The 15,494-nt window shown below is 40.3% G+C and overlaps 4 protein-coding genes across 4 annotated transcripts; 2 read left to right on the plus strand and 2 right to left on the minus strand.

Moving 5' to 3' along the window:
- Positions 1-694: 694 nt before the first annotated feature.
- LOC100635456 (uncharacterized bolA-like protein C4B3.11c) lies at positions 695-1,487 on the plus strand. Its single transcript, XM_003389781.2, has 4 exons — positions 695-800; positions 867-981; positions 1,038-1,126; positions 1,181-1,487. Exons 1-4 carry the CDS (start codon positions 747-749, stop codon positions 1,244-1,246), a joined length of 324 nt encoding a protein of 107 aa, XP_003389829.1. The 5' UTR covers positions 695-746; the 3' UTR covers positions 1,247-1,487.
- LOC100635328 (uncharacterized protein KIAA1143 homolog) lies at positions 1,197-2,338 on the minus strand. The gene is made up of 3 exons (XM_003389780.2): positions 2,226-2,338; positions 1,939-2,105; positions 1,197-1,641 (listed from the first exon to the last, which is right to left on the minus strand). The coding sequence occupies exons 1-3, from the start codon at positions 2,297-2,299 to the stop codon at positions 1,307-1,309; spliced, it is 576 nt and encodes a 191-aa protein (XP_003389828.1). The 5' UTR covers positions 2,300-2,338; the 3' UTR covers positions 1,197-1,306.
- Positions 2,339-2,369: 31 nt separating this feature from the next.
- LOC100635582 (protocadherin Fat 4-like) lies at positions 2,370-12,191 on the minus strand. Its single transcript, XM_011408514.2, has 6 exons — positions 5,251-12,191; positions 4,916-5,010; positions 4,635-4,803; positions 4,407-4,518; positions 4,153-4,358; positions 2,370-3,965 (listed from the first exon to the last, which is right to left on the minus strand). Exons 1-6 carry the CDS (start codon positions 12,178-12,180, stop codon positions 2,460-2,462), a joined length of 9,018 nt encoding a protein of 3,005 aa, XP_011406816.2. The 5' UTR covers positions 12,181-12,191; the 3' UTR covers positions 2,370-2,459.
- A 152-nt stretch (positions 12,192-12,343) lies between these two features.
- On the plus strand, positions 12,344-15,126 carry LOC100635708 (GTPase Obg-like). The gene is made up of 6 exons (XM_020002236.1): positions 12,344-12,558; positions 12,737-12,810; positions 12,867-13,053; positions 13,864-14,082; positions 14,214-14,355; positions 14,517-15,126. The coding sequence occupies exons 1-6, from the start codon at positions 12,430-12,432 to the stop codon at positions 15,098-15,100; spliced, it is 1,335 nt and encodes a 444-aa protein (XP_019857795.1). The 5' UTR covers positions 12,344-12,429; the 3' UTR covers positions 15,101-15,126.
- Positions 15,127-15,494: the final 368 nt, after the last annotated feature.

Here is a 15,494-nt window from a genome sequence, read left to right on the forward strand (position 1 = left end):
AGGATCCCCTGTACCACATGTAGAGCATGGAGTAGACTTTAACTCAATTCAGATAATATTCCTATTCATGTATAGTCTGGTACAAGGTTTCTTACTAGTTTATCCATGTCTCAGGGCTGCTGGTGTCACCAGGACAAGGAAGCGTGTTATGCAGCAGATTAGTGATGAAGATAAGTTTACTAATCTCCCTGAAGGTGTAATACCAGAATTCGTTGGCTCTATGAAGAGGAGGAAGTTTAGCTTCAGGTTCCGTATAATGTGTGCCAGTATAACTTTTAACTTGAACATTGCTTATTTGTCTATTGCCTTTGGTTTTGTTGGTATTGTAGTTAGTTTGTTAACTAGTGTCACTGGCTGAGAACAATATCATTAGTATAAAAACTGCTTATTAATTTGCTTTGCCCCTATACTACTTTGGATTTAGCGAGTTGTTGATATTATTTTAGTTTTATTTTGCTGCTGTAGTCATTAGTTTTGTTCATAATAACATTAAAAAACAAACTTTCAGACAAAAATCAACACAACTCACTTTCAGTTTCAAGTTATTTCAGGGTTAGCATAGAACTGTTGTAGAGATAGACCTGGGCTCTAACTCCATGATTGTTGCAACAGTGTTGTAAGGCTGTTGTCACTATCACAAGCCACGTTTTTACACGTGGGCAAGTAAGCAGTTATTTTGTTAATAGTTAACTAACTAATCATTATCTCTCATCAACCACACCTACTTTTCCTTTCAGCAAATAAAAATGAGTTTAATGAGAAGAATATTAACAAACACAAACTACAGACTAATAAACAAGGTATGTAATGTATCTACTATTTATTATTATTATTATTGTGGTTATTATTGTTATTATTATTGCTAGTATCAGATATCATTATTCAGTAGCAGTGGTGATTCCACTGATGGTGAGAGAAGGATCACCTCACTATTACACGATAAATTAAACCCAACCTACCTGCAAGTTAACGATATTTCAGGTGAGTAGGTTACCATGGTTATGGTGTGCATATGTTGCCATGGTTACCATTCTTAGGTGGGTGTGGCTCAATGTATCGTATTATTATTGACGGAGAGATCTTTAAAGGAAAGAAAACTATTGAACAACACAAGATTGTGAATGAAGTAATAATAATTATAATTGTCAATTAAAATTAATATTATTTTTATAATTTCCAGGCGTTAGGTGATGAGATTAAAGGTCTTCATGGTCTAACTATTCAAATTAATAATCCCACTAATTAATTAACAACCATTTCATTCACATAATGCATTATGTAAAATAATAATAATAATTATTATTAATTAATCATCTTCTTCATCATCAAAGGATAATAAATTAGTATTCTTAACAGTTGTTGTTCTTTCGTCTTGTTGTTGTTTATGTTTCTTATTATTATTAGCAGCAGTATTGTTTGTTCTTTTATTTTTTGTTGTTGCTGTTATTCCACCGCCAGCAGCAGTTGCTTCAGAGCTGGTTCTTTTAGTTGGTCTTTTAAACATTATCCTACCACCAGCACTGCCAGCACTGCCATCAGTATCACCTGATCCTGTCTCCTCTTCTACTCTATCATCTCTTCTCTCTCCTCCTTTGTCTGTCCTTCTCTCTCCATCTTGAGCAGTCATCATCTTCTCTTTCTCTACACAATAGAATGTATTCAATGAACACGTTGCTTAGCTACAGTGTAGGATTATAATAAAAACTACATGTAGCAATGGTTGAAAAGGGAGAAATATTCCAGCTATTCTGGACCGAGTTCCTTGTACAACTGCTCCATAATATAACACAGTACAACCATTTTATTGAAGACATACATGTACAGTAAATTCAAGATTAGACAATTTCCTCTTCTCTATAAGAAGCCTTGGCTACATGTACATTAATTATCGTAGGCCTGTACTGTTCATTCAAGTTAATATTAACTCATCCAGACTACCTTTCTCCTTCTCTGTCAGGTATTGCTGATACTCCTCTTCAGTGACCCCACTCCCTTTAACAACCACTGGTTCCTCATCGTCACGGTAACGCTCCGCCCCTCCAGTGGTATCAACCTGCTTCTCTTTCTTAGTCTCAACAGTGACTTCCTTATCTTTGTAACCAACCCTGGGATAAACAACAACAACAAACAACAACAATACTAATAATATAATAATAATAATAATAATCATATTCTTGGTTTTAGTTCTCAATTTAAAATATTATATATCATTTTCTTGTTCATACTTTTCCTTAAAGGCTCTCAGAAAGGATGGTTCTTGTGGTTTGGTGTAAGATACATTTCTACCTGGAGCAGACATTTATGGGCGGGGCTTGTAACTATTGAGCCACACCCTAATTCTGATTCAAGCAAATTTTAAAATTAAAATTCTTATTTCTAAAAAATTTGCTTTTGCAAGTAAAATTTATAAAGCACATCATGAATATTAATTAGTAAAAATTATAGATCTAATTAATTAGTTAGTCCCCGCCCCCTTCAGTACTAGTATCAGAGTCTTCTTCACTCTCCTCCTCATCATAAACTGGTTCCAGTATATCAGCAACGTTAGTGAAAGGATCACCAGCCTCTCTTAGCTGCTGGAAAGTGTATAGTTCAAAAGAAACCTGACTAATATCACTGAGACTGCCTCCATCATTAATCTCAATCCCTTCATCAGAGTATTCTCTCAATGAGTCAATGTCCTGTACTGTATTGTTGGCATTGTTCACTTTATCTTCAATGAACCGATCTATATCAGGAGTACTGGCCCGCTCTGGTTGGTTAACTATCAGTGGTAGGATCCCTTTAGTCCTTAGTTCAGAGGTAACCCTATCACTGACACTGGTAGTGGGTTTAGCTAGTGGTAGAGGGGGAGTATCCACGGCTATTGGTTGCTCCTTTGTTCCCTCCTCTTTTATTGGTAGATGAGGTGACGGCATTATTGTAACGGGCGGAGTCTCCTGTACTGGATGGAGTAAGTGATGTACGGGCGGGGTGCTGTGGGCGGAGTCACCACGTCCTTTTAAGGAAGGTGTCCCTCGTACAGGAGGGGTCGTTCCTGTGGGCGGAGTCTCGGAGTGGGGCGGGACCGGAGGTGGATTATTCTCTCTCATTTTCTTTAGTGAGGACGGAGTGAATTGTTTCCTGCTCCGTGGTATATCATAGTCCCTATTCCTCTCCAGGGTAGACATTGACGGTGAGTATCGGCCCTCGTTAACAATCGGACTGTGATCCATCGTGTTGTCATGGTTACCATTATTAACACTGGTATCTTGTTCTCCTCCCTCCTCATCATAAGCATAGAGGTTAGCGTGTATCTCAATATGTTCGTTGCTCCGCCCGACCCCGCCCCTTCCAAGGACTGTATCACTCAGTGAATATTTCTTCTTCCTTTTACCATATTTGGATATTATGAGCAGTCCTATCACCAGTACTGCAATGAGGACGCTAATGAATATTAATATCGCCACGGCGACCGCTATTCCTATTATGGTATTGTTGGAGTTGGGCGTGTCACAGGGAGAGGTCTGGCTCCGCCCATTACATGTACACAGGAACGTGTTATGAGTCGTCTCTGTACATGTACCTGTATTACATGGATTAGGGTAACATGGCCCAACCCTACAACCTGATTCAGGAGTATCGCCAATATATGTCACTGATGCGTATTGGTTGCTATCGGCAACTGGTAGAGGGGTGTGGTCAAGACGCACGTCCTGGATACAACCTGTGTAACCATCGGTTACCGTTTGGTTGCTAAGGAGGTTCCCGCTGAAGTAAATCTGATTGGACGAGTACTCTAGAGTGATTTCAGGTCCAGAGTGTGTTAAGTTGATTCTGGTATCATCGATATTGATTTGAGATATCAGTCCGACTCGTGATATGTTGATGTGATGCCAGCGACCATCATGATGAGTGGAGGCAGTAGTGAAGGTATCAGTTACTGATCCCAGATTAATGGAGTGATGTAACCTACCGTCCTGTAACTAAAAATAGAATAAAAGAAATAGTAAAAATTTTGCCAAAAATAAAAAGGTGAGAATTCTTCATTTTTATTACATTTCCTGATACATATACATGTTCTTATGCTGCATATAACATTATTATCATTATTATTATTATTATTATCATTATTATCATTATTATTATTATTATTATTATACTTATACTTACTTTGATCATCAGGTGTTCCCCAGTGATTCTTCCTATTATAAACAGTACTCCATTATTCTCTTCAGTCCTGAACCAGAGTGACACACTCTCCCTGTAATTAGACAGGGACTGAGTAGGTGTGGTCTGTCGTCGAGTCCTCCCTCCCCTGGCAACCACCAGACTGTACCATAGCAACGAGCGACCATTAAAAGTGAGTCCCTGTGCTTCTATAAATAGTAACAGATTATTGTTACCATATGGTATGTGAACAGTACCTTGTGTACAGTTTCTTCCAGTTATTCTGTGAGGGCAGATACAGATATAATCATACCACAGTGGGGTACAGGAGCCTTCATTACAGGTAATACCATCACAAGAATTGTATATCTAATGGACAATGATAATAATAATAATAATAATGCTTTCTCTCTCCCTCCCTCCTTCCCTCCCTCCCTCCCTCCCTCTCTCTCTCTCTCTCTCTCTCTCCTCTCATTAGTGTATACTTGAGGGCATCCATTTTGACTGTTCATCTCCTCCACGTGGCCCCCCAGGTCAATCTTTACTCCGTCCATCAGTAGGTTCCTAATACAGGCGTTGATCCCTCCAGCTGGTAGTAGTGGAGCTGATACTGGGACTCCTCCTAACCACAGGGGTAACCCTAACTCTAGGGAACTGGAGGGAGAGGGAGAGAATAATGGAATATAATGATGAAGTTTACTATTGCATGTACATGTAAGTGCAACAATTATTATTATTATTGTTTATTGTTCATTTACTTCATTACCTGTAGTTGGTGTTAGCAGTGATGCTAGCAGTACAGTCGAGTGATGAGTGAGTGTTCATTAGTTGAATACAATAGTCCAGTGTAGCTACTAGTGACTGGAGATACAATAATGAATAATAATAATGGGATAAAGAAATAATAAATAAAGAGGTACGTTATAAAAATTAATTATTAACTACATGTAATATGAAATGCAAATACATATGTGCATGTACATTACTGATAGATTACTAAAATACATGTATACTGATAAATTACTAGAATATACTGGTAGATTACTAGAATATACTGGTAGATTACTAGAATATACTGATAGATTACTAGAGTATACTTACGTTTCCTCTTATATTAATGAGTAGTGTGTGCCAGTGTCCATCAGCCACACTCACTGAAGTTGATAATATACTGACATTATTAATATTATCAGCACCTCCTAATGAATATTTAATTAATAGGATCCTGCCACTGATCTCCACTGATATGAAATCAGCACTGATCCCTCCCTGATGCTGTGTGTTGAACAGTAACACTCCATTACTTGACTGAGTTGAGAAATCAAACTGGATATCACCGCTTGACCTGAAATCAATGGATCCATAAGCTCTATAACTAGGAGTAGACTGATCTCCATTAAAACTAACAGTATTCAGTCTACAATGATCATCTCTCATCTCTTCATCTCTACATGTACACCTAAACCCACTAGCAGTGTCATTAGTACACTGCCCACTGTTAGTGCATGAATTAACATTACAATCATTAGCCAGAGTACAGTCAGGCCCTGTGTAAGATGGTGGGCATGTACAGGTATATCCGTCATCAGTCTCTATACAGGAGCCTCCATTACTGCAGGAATCAGGTCGACAGTAGTTGATGTTAATTTCACAGTTCTCTCCATCATGACCAGCAGGACACTGTATCTGACACTCCCGGCCAGTGAATCCTGTGGTACAGGTGCATATGTAGCTCCCGAACCCGTTATAACAGACGCCATTATTGGAGCAAGGGTTAGGGGAACACTCGTTAATGTCATCCTGACAGTTTGAGCCAGTGTACCCCACAGGGCAGGTACACTGGAAGGACAGTGGACCGTTATTGGTACACTGGCCGCCATGAAGACAAGGGTTAGAATCACAGGGAGAAGGAGAAGGTAACGTTAATGAACAATCATCACCACCTGAGCCATCAGTACAGACACAAGTATAGTTACCAGACCCTGGACTACAGACTGATGTGGAGTTACAGGGAGAAAGTGTAGTACAGAGATCAGTTGGAACTATGGGATACTGACAGGTATCTCCGTAATACCCGCGGGTACATGTACATGTATAAGAGGAGGTGTTACCAATACAAGTGCCACCATTAAGACAAGGAGATGAATGACAGAGTGATAATAGTTCAGTACAGTACTGTCCACCATAACCAAATGGACAGAGGCAGTTGTAAGCTCCATACAATCCTCTTTCACAAGTACCGCCATTTCTACAGTATTCCAGCTCACAGTTATTAAGAGGGAACCGACAGTTAGGGCCTGTGAATCCAACGGAACATGTACATGTATACCCGTTAGTTGTCTCTGTACAGGTTGATCCATTATAACAAGGATTGTTGGAACAACCTCCCTGGAACTGGGCCGACTGTTCACAGAATCGACCAATGAAATCAGAGCTACAGACACAAGTGAAGGAATCCCTTCCATTACTGCAGGTTCCATTATTGAGACAAGGGGAGGAGTCACAGAATGAAGACGGAATGAAATAAGCATATTCACAACGATCACCATAGTAACCAACAGGACAGATACACTCATGTCTATTAAACCCGTTAGTACAGGTACCCCCATTGATACAAGGGCTACTGGCACACTCATCATTATTGATACTGCAGTCTTTACCAGCTGTACCCTCCGGACAGGTACATGTATAGTCCTGAATACCATCAGTACATGTACCGCCATATTGACACGGGTTGCTATAGCAATCATCGTAATTAACCTCACAGTGGTCGCCGGTCGTACCCAGTAGACAGGTACACTGGTAGGTGACACTGGTCAATGGGTTGAAGAGGATGTACCACTTGGAGGCTAATCTTGAAGTATGGTTAGTGCTAATGGAGAGTATAGTGGTACACTGGCCGAGATTAGCACATGGTTCATTAATACACGCATCCACTGGAAGAGAATATAATAGATTGGAATAAATACTGGACCGCTCCAGGTATAGTTTATTAATGATGTAAGTTGGGTCCATGAAGACGCCATTGCTGCTCATAACAGCAAATAAAAGATCAACAGTATTATCTGGATCATGGTGACCCTGTTGTACTGTTAGTATATTCAATGATGTTGATTGAACTGATACTGTATCACTGATCACGTTAACAATACTTGATCTGAATTGATCCAGATATTGATCCCCTGATACATTCAGAGTGATACTGATCAGTGAGCTCACTGGAGGGACTACACTAACGTTGTGCATTATTATTGAAACTGTTGTCATTACAAAATCATGAACCCCATCATGACCACGTACCTCAACCCCATAAGATACTCCAGCAGGGAAATCAGACACTGTAGAGTAGAGGGAGCAGTTGCTGGAGTGAATGTTGAACAGGTGATTGTCACCTGATACTATACTGCAGGCAGTGAATGTGTCATTATCATCAGAATCAATGAAATAGACTAGTCCTAGCTCTTGGGCAGGGAAGCGGACGTCCTGTGCTCTAATTAGAACCTGTAACTGTCCTCCATTTTGTGATGGGTGATCGTTCACATCCAATACAGTAACAGTGATGGTTGCTGTACTGCTAAGAGGAGAGATAGGATCATTATCAACGGCTTGTACTATAAAGTGATACTGGGCTTTGGTCTCTCTGTCCAGTGACTGTACTACAGTCAACCAGCCATTATTGTAATTGAAGTTATTATTAGTATCATCACTCCATACCAGCTCATACCTATCAATCAGTCCTCCAGGTATTTCATCAGAGTCAGGATCAGTAGCTCCAGTGTACAGCAGTGATACTGGTAGAGTGTTCATATTCTCTGCTATAGAGCCAGTGAAATGATCACTACTGAATAATGGGTGTTCATCATTAACATCAGTTAGTGTGATGTTAATGATGGCTCTGTCTGTTAATGGAGGGTAGCCATGGTCTGTTACTGTTAGTGATAAAGTGTAGTTAGGCCTACTTTCAAAATCAAGGGCTCTAGCTAGTATCAGTGTTACTGAGCCATTTGAGTGAGATATCAGATTGAAATCATGATTTGAATCACCATCACTGATCCCATAACTCAATAAACTGTTAGTACCTTGATCAGTATCAGTAGCAGTGAGGGTTATGAGGTGGGCATTAATTGGAGTATCCTCAGGTAGTACAATGGTAGAATAATGAGTATCAAACAATGGTGAATGGTCGTTATCATCAAGCACATGTATCTCCAGTTCCCCCACATTAGGACTACTCAAAGGTGGACTCCCTCCGTCCATTATACTGAAGTACAGGAGGTACCTTCTCTCGGCCAAGTTCTCATAGTCTAAAGACCCTGCTACCCTTACCTCACCTGTACTAGCTGTGAGGTTAAACTTATTATCATCATTCCCACTGATCAATGTGAAGAATATAGTAGCATTGACTCCATTATCAGGATCAGTGGCTGGTAGTTGTATCACTACATGGCCTAATGCTTCATTCTCATAGACCCTAGCATACATGTATGGGTAGACCCATGAGGGCTGGTTGTCATTATGGTCACTGATCTCTACTATCACTTCTACTGTTGACGAGAGCTGTATTGCACCTCCGTTATCAGTTGCCATGGTTACCAGTTGAAAGAACCTGGTCGTCTCCCGGTCGAAGGTCCTGTTAGCGATAATGACCCCGGTCACTGGGTCTATACTGAACCCATCCTGTTCCCTAGTCACTAGTGAATAGGTCAGTGTCCCATTCTCCTCTTTATCAAGATCAACTGCTCTTACTGTAGTGATGTACAGTCCTTGGGGTCCAGGGGGTGTGTTCTCAGGGGCTGTACCGTAGAATGGGGCGAAGAGGAACTGAGGATAATAGTCATTAATATCATCAATATGAATACTGATATCAGCTGTTGATAGTGACCCTCCATAGGCAAAAACTAGGAACACTATCTCTTCACTTGGTAGGAACTCCTCACGGTCTATCCCTCCACTGATCCTGATCACTCCGTTATTATCAATGGAGAACCGTCCTTCTGCTAAACCTTTCAGCTCGTATTGGATCATGTTAGAATCAAGATCAGTTGCGTTAACAGTTAACACTACAGTACCGATAGGTGAGCTCTCCACTACACTAGCAGTGTACAGTGATTGACTGAATATAGGTGGTTCATCATCAACATTGATCACTAGTACACTGACAGTAGCAGTATCAGTGTAGATACCATCACTGACCTGTACTGAGAGACTGTACTGGGTATACCTCTCATAGTCAAGGCTACGTCTTAGATACAGCTCTCCTTTACCAGCATTATTCCTCAATTGGAAAGTTGCTTCAGTATTACCAGACAAGATGGCGTACACTAGTCTACCCTGATCATTCCTGTCAGGATCATTAGCAGTTAACTCCAAAGCTAAATGAGGTACTAGCTGAGTCTCATTAAGTAATATATTATACACTGACTGAGTAAAGACTGGTCTGTTATCATTAATATCTTCTATTGCAATGAATACGTGAATGATACCTTCTTGATTAGGTACCCCAGGATTAAAGGCACCAATCGTTAACATGTAATTCATGGAGACAGCTTCAGCATCTAGTCCTGTAGCGAGGGAGTATACCGTCCCATTCTGATCAACACTGAAATTAGAGTTTGAAGGCACTGCACTTCTTAGCCCATACTCAATGACTCCATTAATCCCTGTGTCGTTATCTGTTGCCTTGACGATACCCACGGGCCCTGGGGGTTGCCCCTCCACCACATTAAAGGTGATGCTAGGAGGAGTACTGGGGTCACCGTCAGTATCAGGGAAGGTAGGGAAGTTATCATTGACATCAGTCACATGTACAGTGACTGTTGTAGAGCTGAATACATTAGCAGCACTGGCCGTTACCTGTAGCCTGAAGGAGTAGGGTCCAGGGTACAGGCGCTCGTAGTCTATCGGTTTATTGGACTCAATTCTTATCTCACCGCTGGAGGGGAATATCCTGAAGTTTCCTAAGCTGTTGGTGTGATACTCAAGCCCATTGATGAGATGATAGGAGATGAATGAGTTACCAGAAACACTAGCAGTGACATTGATAACTGCTTTAGAGGAGGAGTAGTCCTCAGGTATAGTCACATTGTAACTGCTGGAGGAGAATACAGGTACCTTGCCGTCATGGAGTATGGTTATATTAACAATCACTGAGCTGTGTCTAGGGACCAGTCCCTGATCACTAGCTGTTATATTAAGTACACAGTTAGAGGTGGTCAGTACACTACTGCTGACGGTGATGGTACCAGTGAATTGGTCAATGAGGAATGGGCAGTTACCGGAGCTGGTGTTGTTTAAAGTGTAGAGTATCTCACCGTTAGAACCAAAGTCCATATCCTGTGCCTGTACCTGTATTATGTAAGAGCCGTTAATGGGTGTGTCCCCGATATTAGTGCTGTATTCTGATAGGTCAAATATTGGTTCATTATCGTTCTCGTCCAGTAGGTTGATCGTTAATATGCAGAAGTCTTGTCTGTACCCTCCATCAGTGGCCGTGATACCCACTTGAAACCTTGAGCGAGACTCTCGGTCATAGTTTCGGCTCTCTTGTGTCGTCGTGATGACCCCAGTGGATGGGTTCACCTCAAACAGTTCAAAGTCTCCAATATTTGGTAATATGTCGTAGGTTATTCGGCCATTGGCTCCGAAATCATCGTCCATAGCAACCACTTGCGTCACAAAAGTACCATTAGGCGGATTTTCTGTTAGACTAGCAGTACAGGTTGATTCATCAAAAGTTGGACTGTGTTCATTAGCTGATCCAATACCAATCTCAACCTGAGCCCGACTGATATTAACACAGCTGGCATCAGAGGCAGCAACTATCAGCACATACTGTCCTCTAATGGCCTCCTCATTCCTGGCTATACTGATATTACCTGAGACCGAGTCCAGTTGGAACACTCCTTCATCATTACCCGATATCAGGGAGTAGGACACGCCCCCAATATTATCAGGATCATATGCTTCTATTGTTAGTATGTGGTCCCCAATGACGGGAGGAGACGTGAAGTCATAAGGTACGTCTTTAACATACACTGATCCTGAGAATGAAGGACACTCGTCATCAGTATTGTTGAGTTGTATCACTAGAGCAGCAGTAGAGGACTGAGGTGGGTCTCCGTTATCAGACGCTGTGACTGTGAGGGAGAACTGGACGAGTTCTTCATAGTTTAGTACAGCAGCTGTTGATACCTGACCATCACTTGAAACACTGAACTTATTGCTGTTGGGACCAGAGAGAGAATAAGAGACAGTTCCATTCAGTCCATTATCAGGATCAGTGGCTGAAACTGAACCAACAGGTCGACCAAAAGCTACTCCTTCTTCAATAGTGTAATAATAGTAACTGTTATTGAAAACTGGTCCATTGTCGTTCACATCAGTCACTAGTACCTGTACCTGAGTATCAATAGAACCCACATCATCAATATAACGGACTGTCAGTAGATACTGTGGATGCGTTTCCCTGTCTAAAGGATTAGTGACGGTGATGATACCAGTAGTAGAAGATATACTGAACACTCCTCCCATATTACCACTGACTATAGTGTATACAATATTGTTAGTAGTGGAGAGAGAGAATGCTTGAGTGGTTAAGAGAGAGAAAGGAGAGAGACCATTTTCTGTTATACTTGTAACATAGCTTGTCCTCTCAAACCTTGGTGTTGCATCGAACGATGGCAGCACTATGATAGTTAGGTTACTACTGAGACTGTAGCCACTCAAACTAGCCTGTACTGTTATACTGTATTGGTTAGGAGTGGAAGGGTAAGGAGCTGTGTTAGTTATCAGTCCTGTTCCATTGTTAATGGAGAATAGACTAGGATTAGCTGAATCTGACTCCACTATAGAGTAAGACAGTGTCCCGTTGGTTCCTGCAGCATATACTTGATAAGCTCGTCTACCAGGACTGGCCCCGCTTGGTACATAAGCAGTGAAAGGCTGAGGAGAGAGAAAGCGAAGAGATTGAGCCTGCACTGTAGAGCAGTACCCCGCCATTAAGAGCAGGATCAGGCATAGCTCGTGCAGCATATTGACCTGTTGATAAAATGCGTGGGAGATAAAGTTACAAGATAGCTTGATGTTAAAAACTAACTTTTTCTTGCTTGCTAGTCTTTCTATAACTTGCAAAATCTTTAAATGCACAATATATGAGGTCTATTCTTTTCTAAAAGGCTAAGATAAAGCCAGCATCACTGAGTGCAGTGTCTGCAGTAGAGAATAACAACCAGAGGGACACGCCTACTGCTGCTAGTGAGAGGTGGAGGAAGAGAGGGAAGCATGTATTCACGAGTGGGGAGTACCAGTGTGTGTTTATTGACTAATGGAGGGAGACACAACATCCTAACCAGGAGACTACGGGAGGCCAGTAGAGACTGGAGTAAGAGGAATAAATATACCAACAATAAGGTAAAATGATAATAATAGATGATTGTTTTTATGTTTACACCTTTTGTTGTTTGTTTGTTGGTGTATGTACATTCGGTACAGTGTAGCTGAAAGAGGGTGGGGCTGAAATAGAGAAAATGGGAGGGGCTGGCGTTACGTTAAATATAAATAAAATAATTATTCTTTTTAAAATTAATAGTCCAGATTTATTGATTGGAAGAGGCTCAAAGTGACAGGTGGTAGTGGAGGGACCGGCTGTATCTGTTTCAGAAAGTACGTACGTTGCAACAAGCTCCACCCACTAATTAATAATGGTGTGCATTAAATAGAGAGGCTCATGTAGAATTCGGAGGTCCCAGTGGAGGTAATGGAGGAGATGGTGGGAGTGTAGGGTTCATGGCTAGCAGTAGAGTGAAGACACTGAGGGACGTTAGACATCATTATAAAGGAGAGAGAGGAGGGGACGGGAAGAACTGGGACTGCCATGGGAAGAATGGAGCCGATAAAATAATAAAAGTAATTTTAATATTAATTAGCTATTAATGAGCAATGGGCTATAGATTATGTACGTATACTTGTCCTTATGCTGTGTAGAAAATTTGAGCTGATTCCGACTTCAATTTTTCAAGTTATGGTCATTTTAAGAAAACGCCCAAAATTTGAAATATACCCAAGGCTATATAGCCCATGGTTTTTTCCAAAAAATGGCTCCGAAATCAACCCAAATTTTTATTGCATTTCCTGATACATATTGATGTACATATGCTGTGTAGAAAGTTTGAGGTGATTCCGACTTCAATTTTTCAAGTTACGGCCATTTCAAGAAAATGCCAAAAATTCGAAAATACCCAAGGCTATAGCCCATGGTTTTTTCCAAAAAATGGCTCCGAAATCACCCCAAATTTTTATTATATTTTCTGATACATATTGATGCCCTTATGTTGTGTAGAAAGTTTGAGGTGATTCTGACTTCAATTTTTCAAGTTACAGCCATTTTAAGAAAATGCTAAAAATCTTAAAAATACCCAAGGCTATAGCCCATGGTTTTTTCCAAAAAAATGGCGCCGAAATCATCCCAAATTTTTATTACATTTTCTGATACATATTGATGCCCTTATGCTGTGTAGAAAGTTTGAGGTGATTCTGACTTCAATTTTTCAATTTACGGCCATTTTAAGAAAATGCCAAAAATCCGAAATTACCCAAGGCTATAGCCCATGGTTTTTTCCAAAAAATGGCTCCGAAATCACCACAAATTTTTATTACTAAAATTACATTTCCTGATACATATTCATGTAGTTATACTAATTTTCTTGTTATCATTAGGTTCCTGTTGGTACTGTTATCAGTTCCAATGGTGAAGTCCTTTATGATCTAATGTCTGATGGTGATACCTATACAGCTGCTAGAGGAGGAGTGGGCGGGGCTGGTAACACCTCTTATGCCACGCCTACTAATACAGTCCCATACCAGTACACTGAAGGTACTGATGGAGATGAACTGATCATTGAACTGGAATTAAAGACAATAGCTGACATTGGACTGGTATGTATTCTTTTAATTGTAGCTTTACTAAAGTAATAATGTGTCAATTTAATTTAGCATTTCAAAGATCCTTTACTAAATTTACTGAACACAATATTTACCAATTTATTTATTTATTTATTACTCATCAGGTAGGGTTTCCTAATGCTGGTAAATCAACACTCCTTCGTGTGCTGTCTCGAGCTAAACCCAAAGTTGCTGACTATGCATTCACAACCCTCAACCCTCACATTGGGATAATGGACTGGAACCAGTATGAGGAACAGATAGCCAGTTAGTGGTGTGACATGTACATGTATAGCCTATGTTTTATTGTGTGTGTGTGTTAATATGGCAATGGATCTTCAAACTATCATTAGTCAGAACCAAGCATTATAAGAACACTGAATAGTACAATGGGTTCATATTAATTTCTCTTAATTTTATGTTTTTAGTTGCTGATATTCCTGGGTTGTTACCAGGTGCTCATCGTAACTACGGACTAGGCCACGCCTTCCTCCGACACATTGAGAGGTGCAGTATACTAGTCATTGTACTCAATATAAGAGAGAGAGAACCAGGAGAGACTGACAACCATTTACAATCACAAAACAATGAAGAAGAAGGAAGACTTGAAGGAGCTTGTACTAATGTAGAAAGAAGTGAGTTAGAAACTGCAACAACTACTGAACCAGTTAATAGCAGTCATAACTCACCCTCACTGTATGGTAAAGGGAAGCTGAATGCTAATGAAGTATTACCATTGACAGCTCAGTATCAGATACTGCAGGATGAACTAGAGCTGTATAAAGAAGGACTAGTGGATAAAGTGAAGCTGGTAGTTATCAATAAGGTTGACCTGGAGGGAGGGGAGGAGAGTGTACTGGAGTTTATTAATGATAGTCCAGGACTGGGTCTACCTCTGGTACCAGTATCAGGAATGAAGGAATGGAATATACAGGAACTGAAGGAAGCATTATATACACTGTACAATAATAATTATTATGATAATAGTCAATCTTTAGCTAATGATGCATAAGGTATACTAATTATGTGATTTATAAATTATTATTTGAAGCAAACTTCATGCTCAAATTGAGCTGATTCTTTGCAAGTTGTAGTTTACATTAAGTAGCCCCAATCCACCCTCATCAGTAATAAGATATTTTAATGATATTCAGTGTTATTGGTTTGTTCCAGTAACTATTTTCATGAGGTCCTATATACCACACACATACACTGATACACCCATCCTTTATACACTGGTTCATGTAGTACATCTCTACTGCTCCATTTCAGTTTACAGGGAAAGCTTGTTCCTTTGATTAACTAGTGAAGGTTACTCTTACTTTGCAGTACTAGAAAGGATCTTCTCTTCAATTCCTTTTATAAAGTCCTTCTTTCTTTATTGTGGTGTAAGTGATCTCTGAAAT

Source organism: Amphimedon queenslandica, unplaced genomic scaffold (assembly GCF_000090795.2).
Source record: "Amphimedon queenslandica unplaced genomic scaffold, v1.1 AMPQUscaffold_12955, whole genome shotgun sequence".
NCBI classification, from domain to species: domain Eukaryota; kingdom Metazoa; phylum Porifera; class Demospongiae; order Haplosclerida; family Niphatidae; genus Amphimedon; species Amphimedon queenslandica.

Excerpts from the sequence above, each read along its gene's own strand:
- LOC100635456 (XM_003389781.2), top strand. The coding sequence starts at position 747 with ATGAGTTTAATGAGAAGAATATTAACAAACACAAACTACAGACTAATA. Across the intron at positions 801-866 it reads ACTACAGACTAATAAACAAG|TATCAGATATCATTATTCAG; the intron begins GTATGTAATGTA and ends TATTATTGCTAG. Across the intron at positions 982-1,037 it reads GCAAGTTAACGATATTTCAG|GTGGGTGTGGCTCAATGTAT; the intron begins GTGAGTAGGTTA and ends TACCATTCTTAG.
- LOC100635328 (XM_003389780.2), bottom strand. The coding sequence starts at position 2,299 with ATGTCTGCTCCAGGTAGAAATGTATCTTACACCAAACCACAAGAACCA. Across the intron at positions 2,106-2,225 it reads CTGAGAGCCTTTAAGGAAAA|GGTTGGTTACAAAGATAAGG; the intron begins GTATGAACAAGA and ends TGTTTATCCCAG. Across the intron at positions 1,642-1,938 it reads CCTGACAGAGAAGGAGAAAG|AGAAAGAGAAGATGATGACT; the intron begins GTAGTCTGGATG and ends TCTATTGTGTAG.
- LOC100635582 (XM_011408514.2), bottom strand. The coding sequence starts at position 12,180 with ATGCTGCACGAGCTATGCCTGATCCTGCTCTTAATGGCGGGGTACTGC. Across the intron at positions 4,519-4,634 it reads GTCAAAATGGATGCCCTCAA|ATATACAATTCTTGTGATGG; the intron begins GTATACACTAAT and ends ATTGTCCATTAG. Across the intron at positions 3,966-4,152 it reads GGGAACACCTGATGATCAAA|TTACAGGACGGTAGGTTACA; the intron begins GTAAGTATAAGT and ends TTCTATTTTTAG.
- LOC100635708 (XM_020002236.1), top strand. The coding sequence starts at position 12,430 with ATGTATTCACGAGTGGGGAGTACCAGTGTGTGTTTATTGACTAATGGA. Across the intron at positions 14,083-14,213 it reads CAATAGCTGACATTGGACTG|GTAGGGTTTCCTAATGCTGG; the intron begins GTATGTATTCTT and ends ATTACTCATCAG. Across the intron at positions 14,356-14,516 it reads GTATGAGGAACAGATAGCCA|TTGCTGATATTCCTGGGTTG; the intron begins GTTAGTGGTGTG and ends TTATGTTTTTAG.